This window comes from Zophobas morio, unplaced genomic scaffold (assembly GCF_036711695.1).
Source record: "Zophobas morio isolate AGI-343-1 ecotype UQ-CSIRO unplaced genomic scaffold, CSIRO_AGI_Zmor_V1 ptg000021l, whole genome shotgun sequence".
Lineage (NCBI taxonomy): Eukaryota > Metazoa > Arthropoda > Insecta > Coleoptera > Tenebrionidae > Zophobas > Zophobas morio.
In genome coordinates this window covers 17,064,289-17,075,407 of record NW_026972126.1, presented here as the reverse complement: position 1 = coordinate 17,075,407, position 11,119 = coordinate 17,064,289, and the positions used below count along the sequence as shown (strand labels likewise).

Sequence of the window (11,119 nt, the reverse complement as noted above, 5' to 3'; positions counted from 1 at the left end):
AAACATATCCGAAATAATTGATCTTAGTAACAATAAACTAACTGTCATCGCTACTGGTACTTTTAAAAATATGATAATTCGAATACTCGATTTGGGTTACAACGAAATTACACACGTTGAAAAAAATGCTATCACCGACATGCCAAACTTGGAACAGATTCTGTTGTCTCGAAATAAAATTGTTAAATTCCATGCTAATTCTTTCGTGAATACTCCAAAAATCTGGATTCTTGATCTGCGGTACAATGAGTTGTGTGAACTGGGTGAAAAGTGGTTCAGTTGTATGAAGAAAGAAGAACCCCTGATCATAGAGTTGGGGCACAATAACATTGAAAAAATACATCCTAGAACCTTCGATGGAATCAGCATTTGGTATATGGATTTAAGTCACAATAAACTGAATGAAGTTCCAGGAGAAATGTTTACAGGAAGCTTGGCTGAGTTGAAGCTGACTAACAACACATTAGAACATCTACCGGATTCTTTTTTCCAACAGAAAGATTTGAAAGGTCTCAATATTGGCGACAATCCTCTCCAGTGTGGTACTTTACAAAAATTGAAGAAGTTTGCTGAAACAAATGGCGCGATAATAGAATATGACAACCAGAAATGTTAAATACTACAAAGAATAACTCGCTTCTTTTATTTTCTTGTCTTTCCTTTAATATTGTTACGATGAAGGGGTGATTAAAATCGGCGTGGGTTAAACTCAACAAATTATTTTTTAGTAACTCAAATTCACACAACGATTATGTACAAAATAGTACAACTTGTCTGGATTTTCTCGACACTCGCTGGGTGGCCTCTACTTAAACCTATACTTCCTTCTCCCTGTTAAAAATGCCCAATCAAATCCAATCAAAATTATTTTGGGATCGCCCAATATAAATTAGATTGGGTACGCCCAATCAAATCCAATCTGCGAGTAGTCCGCACGCCAATGGCACAAAGAAGGTAAAAAAAGGCCACCACAATGGTCACGTGGTACGCAAGCAAACATATTATCACTATTATAGCGAACAATAAAACTTTTTTAAAAAACAACTCTTTTACGCGGGTTTAAGTGTTAATATTATCCGAGAGAAGTATATTTTTGGGAAAAAATTCTGTGTTCGACACGATAACGTTTACAGCGATAAGCATACCAAAAAAAAATTGCATAATATTTTCTACAAATTACCAACCCCAATAAGGGGGTCAACGGAGAACGTAACCACCCACTTCGATGAGAAGTCGTAAAGAAACACATTACGGAACCATTTTGCATCCTACGGCAACGATACGGACCGTAGGTGCCTCAATTTCACGTTTAAACGACGGTCACAGTGTCGCCCAATCTGGCCCAATCAAATCCAATCCCAAATTGGGGGCGCCCAATCAAATCCAATCTGCGAATAATTCGCACGCCAATCGCACAAAGAAGGTAAAAAATGACCACCACAATGGTCACGTGGTACGCAAGCAAACATATTATCACCATTATAGCCAACAATAAAACTTTTTTAAAAAACAACCCTTTTACGCGGGTTGAAGTGTTAATACTGTCCGACCGGAGTATATTTTTGGGAAAAAATTCTGTGTTCGACACGGTAAGATTTATGACGATAAGCATAATCAAAAAAATGGCATAAATATTTTCCTGCGTATTAGCAACCCCCATAAGGGAGTCGACGGAGAACGTAACCACCCACTTCGATGAGAAGTCGTAAAGAAACACATTACGCAACCATTTCGCATCGTACGGCAACGATAATGACCGTAGGTGCCTCAATATTACGTTTAAACGACGGTCACAGTGTCGCCCAATCTGGCCCAATCAAATCCAATCCCAAATTGGGGGCGCCCAATCAAATCCAATCTGCGAATAATTCGCACGCCAATCGCACAAAGAAGGTAAAAAATGACCACCACAATGGTCACGTGGTACGCAAGCAAACATATTATCACCATTATAGCGAACAATAAAACTTTTTTAAAAAACAACCCTTTTACGCGGGTTTAAGTGTTAATACTGTCCGACCAGAGTATATTTTTGGGAAAAAATTCTGTGTTCGACACGATAACGTTTACAGCGATAAGCATACCAAAAAAAATGCATAAATATTGTCTGCGTATTATCAACCCCCATAAGGGGGTCGACGGGGAACGTAACCACCCACTTCGATGAGAAGTCGTAAAGAAACACATTACGCAACCATTTTGCATCCTACGGCAACGATACGGACCGTGGGTGCCTCAATATTACGTTTAAACGACGGTCACAGTGTCGCCCAATCTGGCCCAATCAAATCCAATCCCAAATTGGGGGCGCCCAATCAAAGAAGTTACAATAATATTGCTCCTCTTGCTGACATCTTTCTACAGAATATCAAACATTTCACTTATCTGTGTAAAAATGCAGTTCTTACGCCACTGTAGTTGACATTCCTGCATGTTGAGTTATATAATTTTTTAGTGATTAGTGTTTAGTTATATAATTGTTTTGTATTGATTTCTTTCTTTTTTTGTTATATGTATTTGTGTATACTTATCCGGAGTTATGTACAAGTATCCACATAGATCTTTGTCTGTTGGATAATAAATTACGATTATTATTATTATTATTATTAAGTGAGTCAGTACGTTCTGCGTCAACCCTCATACAGGGGTTGCTAATTTATACAAAATATCTAACTTCTCATGTTTATAGTTATACATTTTATTGTGTCGAACACAGAATTTTTTTCCAATAGTATACTCCGGTGGTGCAGTATTAACCCTTAAAACCCCGTAACAGGGTTGTTTTCTAAAAAAGTTTTATTATTCGTTAAAATGGTGATAATATGCTTGCTTGCGTACCAGATTACCACCCTGGTGGTTATTCTGTACCTTCTGTGTGAGATGGGTGTGCGGATTATTCGCAGATTGTATTTGATTGGGCGACACTATGAATGTCGTTTAAACGCAATATTGAGCCAAGTCTGGTCAGGACCATTCCCGTAGAATAAAAAATAATTGTTATGTGTCCCTTTACGTTTTCTTATCAAAGTGGGTCGTTACGTTCAGCGTCAACCCCCTTACAGGGGTTGCTAATTTATACAAAATATTTATATAACTTTTTTAATCATGATTAGAGTTATACATTTCATTGTGTCGTACACAGAATTTTTTCCCAAAAATATACTTCTCTCGGATAATATTAACACTTAAACCCGCGTAAAAGGGTTGTTTTTTAAAAAAGTTTTATTGTTCGCTATAATAGTGATAATATGTTTGCTCGCGTACCACGTGACCATTGTGGAGGTCATTTTTTACCTGCTTTGTGCGATTGGCGTGCGAATTATTCGCAGATTGGGCGAGATTGGGCGACACTGTGAACGTCGTTTAAACGTAATATTGAGGCACGTGCGGTCCCTATCGTTGCCGTAGGATGCAAAATGGTTGCGTAATGTGTTTCTTTACGTCTTCTCATCGAAGTGGGTGGTTACGTTCTCCGTTGACCCCCTTATTGGGGTTGGTAATTTGTAGAAAATATTATGCAATTTTTTTTTGGTATGCTTATCGCTGTAAACGTTATCGTGTCGAACACAGAATTTTTTCCCAAAAATATACTTCTCTCGGATAATATTAACACTTAAACCCGCGTAAAAGGGTTGTTTTTTAAAAAAGGTTTATTGTTCGCTATAATAGTGATAATATGTTTGCTCGCGTACCACGTGACCATTGTGGAGGTCATTTTTTACCTGCTTTGTGCGATTGGCGTGCGAATTATTCGCAGATTGGGCGAGATTGGGCGACACTGTGACCGTCGTTTAAACGTGAAATTGAGGCACCTACGGTCCGTATCGTTGCCGTAGGTGCCCAAAATGGTTGCGAAATGTGTTTCTTTACGACTTCTCATCGAAGTGGGTGGTGACGTTCTCCGTCGACCCCCTTATGGGGGTTGCTAATACGCAGACAATATTTATGCATTTTTTTTTGGTATGCTTATCGCTGTAAACGTTATCGTGTCGAACACAGAATTTTTTCCCAAAAATATACTCTGGTCGGACAGTATTAACACTTAAACCCGCGTAAAAGGGTTATTTTTTAAAAAAGTTTTATTGTTCGCTATAATAGTGATAATATGTTTGCTTGCGTACCACGTGACCATTGTGGTGGTCATTTTTTACCTTCTTTGTGCGATTGGCGTGCGAATTATTCGCAGATTGGATTTGATTGGGCGCCCCCAATTTGGGATTGGATTTGATTGGGCCAGATTGGGCGACACTGTGACCGTCGTTTAAACGTAATATTGAGGCACCCACGGTCCGTATCGTTGCCGTAGGATGCAAAATGGTTGCGTAATGTGTTTCTTTACGACTTCTCATCGAAGTGGGTGGTTACGTTCTCCGTCGACCTCCTTATGGGGGTTGCTAATACGCAGGAAAATATGTATGCATTTTTTTTGAGTATGCTTATCGTCATAAATCCTATCGTGTCGAACACAGAATTTTTTCCCAAAAATATACTCCTGTCGGATAATATTAACACTTAAACCCGCGTAAAAGGGTTGTTTTTTAAAAAAGTTTTATTGTTCGCTATAATGGTGATAATATGTTTGCTTGCGTACCACGTGACCATTGTGGTGGTCATTTTTTACCTTCTTTGTGCGATTGGCGTGCGAATTATTCGCAGATTGGATTTGATTGGGCGCCCCCAATTTGGGATTGGATTTGATTGGGCCAGATTGGGCGACACTGTGACCGTCGTTTAAACGTGAAATTGAGGCACCTACGGTCCGTATCGTTGCCGTAGGATGCAAAATGGTTGCGTAATGTGTTTCTTTACGACTTCTCATCGAAGTGGGTGGTTACGTTCCCCGTGGACCCCCCTATGGGGGTTGCTAATACGCAGAACATATTTATGCAATTTTTTTGAATATGCATATAGATGTATATTCTTGTGATCGATTCAGAATTCTTTCGAGCCTTGTTCTCGGGTAATAAAATGTTAACAACTTATTCTATTCGTGAAGGGGGTGCTTTTTTCAAATAATTGTATTTTTCGTTATAATCGTTTCAATAAGCATTTTATTTCCATAATAAATAATTATCTTTTACGGCATTTTATTGTAAATGATAACTCAAAGCCATTTTGGGAATCTAAACGAAAGCAACAAAATTATTTATATTAGGGACATCAATGTTAGTGATAAAATAAAATAAAATGTTCCATTTGCACGTTCTAGCACACTCCAAACCTAAATTGTATTTATTACATCACATTTTGCTTTTTAGATGTTTTTATTGGTAATACACAATTATTTCCAATTTTCACAATCAAATCCAATCAAATCCAATCAAAGCCCTTAATTGTGTTTGCCCAATCAAATCCAATATAAGTTCAAATTGAATCCCAATTAACCCAATCAAACACAATCTGGTCCAATCTAACTTAGATTGGGTTATATTGGATTTGATTGGGCATTTTTAACAGGGCTAGAAGTGCGAATATGCAACAATATTTAATTACTTTGTACCAGGTGGTACCCAGTCACCATTTTGTAACTTAAAAAAAGCGATGCACATTTCTGTTCATTTATTTCCATTATCGGATGATTAAAAACTCGTTCTAAATGCACAAATTACATTTTAATGCTTTTTTTCCTCACAATTTTTTATAAGTGAAATGGTTTCTGGGTACCATTCTTGCACACTTGCATACATGCATTTTTGACGTTGCAACCACAGCTTCAAAAATGCTGCCATCGATCATTTTAGTTGTGTTCTACTCAGTGCTAAAGGTTCACAGCTCTAATAACAATTTAATCAAATACGAAGTGGCTTTTGAAAGCTCAAACAATGTGCAAACATTATCAAGAACCGTTATAAACGCTAACAGCGACTTCTTCAGGGTTACTATTAAAGAAAATTTGCCCGAACTACGCAAAGGCATGTTAAACATAACACAGCTTGAAAATCTCCAAATGAATAACGTCAACTTACAATACATGGAAACAGGAGTTTTTGATAACCAAAACATTAGCCACATTTCACTTGTGGGTAACAAATTGACCAGGATCCAGTCGAAAATGTTTAACAATCTTCCAACAAAAACTCTGTACTTAGGCGACAATGAAATTACCGTTATTGAGAAAGGGGCATTTATGAACATGCTACAACTGTACATGCTGATATTATCCGAAAATAAGCTTACTCAGATTAGTTCTGGTTATTTTGTCAACACTCCCCACATATCTATTTTGGACATTGGTTTTAACCGGATAACAAAAATTGAAGAAGGGTGTTTTGGTTTTATGACCGAAGAAGATCTCACCATTAGAATTAATCATAACGCAGTTGATGAAATTCATCCTACAGGGTTTGAAAATTTGAACATAATGCAGCTTTGTCTTATCGAAAATTTAATTCGGGATGTTCCAGAGGAACTATTTACGAAAAACAAAATTGAGATGTTACAGCTGGATTATAACCAAGTAGAAGAACTTCCGGATGCTTTCTATGGGGTTAATTCAACTGTAGAAAAACTAATGTTACGTTCTAACCCCCTTAAATGCGAAACAGTTGAAAAGTTGTTGGAATTTAGTGAAAAAAGTGGATCCTCTTGTTTTTTAGATCAAGATTGTTATACTAGGTGTCGTCTAAACTAAACACTGGAAATTATAATATGTGTTTATTAATTATAAGATCATAAATGTAGTGTCATCTAAGTTTAAATTCTGTTTCCACCTTCTGTACACTTTTCAAACTTTCTGCTCCTTCAGACGAAACTCCACTCAGTGCTGGATAAGTGCAATAAAACGTTAATTCAACAACTCTTCTCAAAAACAACAGTGGCCAAAGAATCCTCATGAAACTTCTCCAACTTCTTCTGACTCTCACAATCCAACGAATTCCCAGTCAAATCAGCCAGATTCAAATGCGTCAAATCAAAAAACGCCTCCGGCAACATCTCCAAATTATTATTTTGCAAATAAACCACACTGAGTGTATCATTTTCAAAAATCTCACCCGGAAGCTCCCTAATCCTGTTGTCCCTCAGATTCAAAATCCCCAAATTAAGCCCATCAAAACTCCTAGGATCCACACTCCTGATCATGTTGTTGTCCAACAACACCATCACCGCCTCCTTCTCACTCATAAAACTGAACCACTTCTCCCTAACTTCCTCCAGCTCGTTGAACGCCAAGTCGATAAACCTCGCCGGCGCGTCGACGAAGGAATTGTCATGAAGCAACATAATTTTGTTCCTCGACAAGTTAATAACCTCCAGATTAGGCAGATCAGTGATAGCTTCCTCCTCAACATGAGTGATCTCGTTATCTTTCAAAATCAGCTCAAATATCTTCAAATTCCGAAACGCCGCGGTTGGAATCACCGTTATCTGACTATTCGTAATCACAATAGATTCAGAAATTTCTTGGTCCGAGAAAGCCCCGGCTTCCAGTTTGTGCAGAACATAGTTCTTCTCCATCAAAAAAATCGGCGTTTTGTGGCGGATTTGAATCATGTCTTCGTCCAGAACGTGGAAGTCGTCTTCGACTACGATTTTTTTGGCGCCTTCTTGGCTCTCGATGAAGTCTCTGTCGCGGTGGATGACGCTATTCGTTTCTGTGACCACGGTGTATTTGATGGCTTGGGTTGTGAGTAGCTGGATGAGCAGAAGAGCGGCGATTACGGACTCCATTGGGGCAGAGTTTGGAGGTTAACTGGTGGTTTTTCAAAACGGTGTTATTTTATGTATGGATGCGATCTGCACACCATGAAAACATGTGTTGTCTGTTTGTGATGGTAATGCAAAAAAACTTGCATTGGGTGCAACCAAGCGGAAACTGATGACAGAGTTGCCTTGATAATTTCCGGTTTGTTTTCTTTTCTGGGGAAGTTCGTTCATTATTTCTGGAATGTGTTCGGGTCACTGCGTTAATTGTGGTGATCACAGTGATGGTGCATGGTGTTGTTTAATTAAATTTCATTTATTCATGGTGATGTGGAATTTTTATTCGCTTTTATTTAAAATCAATTCACTTAAATGATAAATAATAAGAGAGATTTAACAATAAAAGTGTGACCTAAATATAAATAATGAGTGGGTTGTAATAGGGAAGACTTTAAAACCAGTGCAGTGATACCCTTAAGTGTACTAAAAAATAAATCAGTTTGTAGACTACTGTTACTACTGCCTGGAGTAAAAAAGAAAATAAAAATAGCATAAAAATTAACTGGTCTAATATACCTCAATTATTTAAAAAAATATATACTGAAAATAAACGGATTATTGATAGTGTGGTCTAAAGATAATTTTGAGGGATCTAATCTAGAATATTCTGCCAACAAGGAACGTTGCAACAATACAGAACAGAATGAATATCAAGAAAAGGTTAAAAATGGAGAGTATCTTTAAAATTCTGGAACAATCTAAGGATTGAAGATGATATTCTAGGAAAATTCACTTTAGAACACATGTACATACGTTAAAAAAATATTAACATCTTGTAAGAGAGAGAGAAAGAAATGTGTTTACGGGATTGGGAAGTCTCTGGGAGAATTCTAATCTAAAATTAATAGAACTTTGAGGAATCTAAGAAAGAAAATTATAAATAAAGTTTCACGAAAATTCTCTAAGATTCTGATAGGACGAAACGTTACGATGGATGGCAAAATAGTGTAGAGACATCAAGGAAAAGTTAAAAATTGAAAGTTTCTATAAATTCTAGAAGATTCGAAAGACTAAAAGTGACATTCTAGGAAGTTTCACTTTAGAACAAATGTACAGATGCAAGAAAATCTTAAGATCGTACAAGAGAGAAAGCGAGAAATGTATAACGAAACTGCGAAGTTTCTGGAAGAATTCAATTCTAAAATGAGTAGAATTTTTAGAAATCTAAGAAAGAAAATTATCGATGAAATTTCAAGAACGTTCTAGAATATTCTGCCAACAACGAAGGTGACAACAGTACAGAACAAAATGGATAACCAGGAGAAGCTAAAAATGGGGAGCTTTTATAAAATTCTAGAAGATACAGATTGAAGGTGATATTCTAGAAGATTTTACCTTATAACAAACGTACAGATGCAGGAAAATATTGGCATCGTGCAAGAGAAAAAAAAGAGAAATGTGATAAGAGGACTGGGAAGTTTCTAAAAGAATTCTAATCGAAAATGAATATAATTTTAATGAATCTAAGAAAGAAAATTATCAACGATGTTTCATGGGGGTTCTAGAATATTCTGCTAGTAAGAAACGTTATGACAGTACAGAAAAGGATAGAGATATCTAGGAAAGATCGTACAAGAGAGAAAATGAGAAATGTGTTAACGAAACTGCGAAGTTTCTAGAAGAATTCAATTCTAAAATGAGTAGCATTTTTAGAAATCTAAGAAAGAAAATTATCGATGAAATTTCAAGAACGTTCTAGAATATTCTGCTAACAACGAAGGTGACAACAGTACAGAACAAAATAAATAACCAGGAGAAGCTAAAAATGGGGAGGTTTTATAAAATTCTAGAAGATACAGATTGAAGGTGATATTCTAGAAGATTTCACCTTATAACAAACGTACAGATGCAGGAAAATATCGGCATCGTGCAAGAGAAAAAAAAGAGAAATGTGATAAGTGGACTGGGAAGTTTCTAAAAGAATTCTAATCGAAAATGAATGTAATTTTAATGAATCTAAGAAAGAAAATTATCAACGATGTTTCATGGGGGTTCTAGAATATTCTGCTAGTAAGAAACGTTATGACAGTACAGAAAAGGATAGAGATAACAAGGAAAGGTTAAAAATTCAAAGCTTCTATAAAGTTCTAGAAGATTCGAAGGACTTGAGATGATGTTCGAGGAAGTTTCACTGTAGAACATATACAGATGCAAGAAAATCTTATCAACGCAAAAGCGAGAAAGAGAAAAACCTGTTTATTTAAATTAATTTTGAAAAATCTTAGTCAGAACATTATCGACGAAGTTGCACGAAGGTTCTAGAATATTCTACTAGAAAGGAATTTTTCGACGGCACAGAACAGATTAGATATCAAGAAAAAATTTAAATTAGAAAGCTTCAATAAAATTCTAGAACATTCGAAGAACTGAAGACAATATTCTAGAAGGTTTCACTTTGCTGGTGAGGAATCTAAAAAAGGAAATTATCCACGAAGTTTCAAAAAGATTCTAGGATATTTTGGTAACAAGAAAGAAAAGTTACAACAGTACAAATCAGAATTGATAACTAGGAAAGTAGAAAAATGAAGAGCATCTATAAAATTCTAGATTATTCGAAGAACTGAAGACAATATTCTAGAAGATTTCACTTTAGAAAACATGTATATACATAAACAAATATTAGCATCGTGTAAGAGAGAATGAAAGAAATGTGTTTACAGGATTGGGAAGTTTCTGGAAGAATTCTAGATTAAAATGAGTAGAATTTTGATGAATCTAAGAAAGAAAATTATCGATAAAGTTTAACGAATGAAAATCTTCTATAAAATTCTAGAGGATTCGAAGAACTGAAGACAATATTCTAGAAGATGTCACTTCAAAAGACACGTTCGTTTGTAAAAAATATTAGCATCTTGTAACAGAGAAAAAGAGAACTTTTTTCATCGCACTGGGAAGTTTTTGGAAGAATTCTAGTCAAAAATGAGAATTTTGAGGAATCTAAGAAAGAAAATTATCGACGAAGTTTCGAGAAGATTCTAGAATATTCTGTTAAGAAGGAACGTTCCAAGAGTACAAAACATAATTGATAATAAGAAGAACTTAAAAATGAAAATCTTCTAGAAAATTCTAGAGCATTCGAAGAACTGAAGACAATATTCTAAAAAAAAAATATTAGCATTGTGTAAGAGAGAAACGTTAGCGGGGCCGAGAAGTTTCTAGAAGAATTCAAGTCTCAAATGGGTAGAATTTTATGGAATCTAAGAAAGAAAAGTATCAACAAAGTTTCATGAAGAGGGTCAAAGGTAAGTTTGAAAATATAAAGCTTCTATAAAATTCTAGAAGATTCGAGGAAGTAAAGGTGATATTCTAGAAGACTTCACTTTAAAACAAATGTACAGATGCAAAAAAATCATATCTTCCTGCAAGAGAGAAAGAGCGAAACCTGTTAATAGGACTCCAACGCTTCTGAAAAAATTCT

General features: G+C 36.0%; 2 protein-coding genes across 2 annotated transcripts; both read left to right on the top strand.

Annotated features, from left to right (window-relative positions):
- Positions 1–70: 70 nt before the first annotated feature.
- Positions 71–616, top strand: LOC135131701 (insulin-like growth factor-binding protein complex acid labile subunit). Its single transcript, XM_064059548.1, has one exon. The coding sequence runs from the start codon at positions 71–73 to the stop codon at positions 614–616; it is 546 nt and encodes a 181-aa protein (XP_063915618.1).
- A 5,103-nt stretch (positions 617–5,719) lies between these two features.
- LOC135131700 (slit homolog 3 protein-like) lies at positions 5,720–6,631 on the top strand. Its single transcript, XM_064059546.1, has one exon. The coding sequence runs from the start codon at positions 5,720–5,722 to the stop codon at positions 6,629–6,631; it is 912 nt and encodes a 303-aa protein (XP_063915616.1).
- Positions 6,632–11,119: the final 4,488 nt, after the last annotated feature.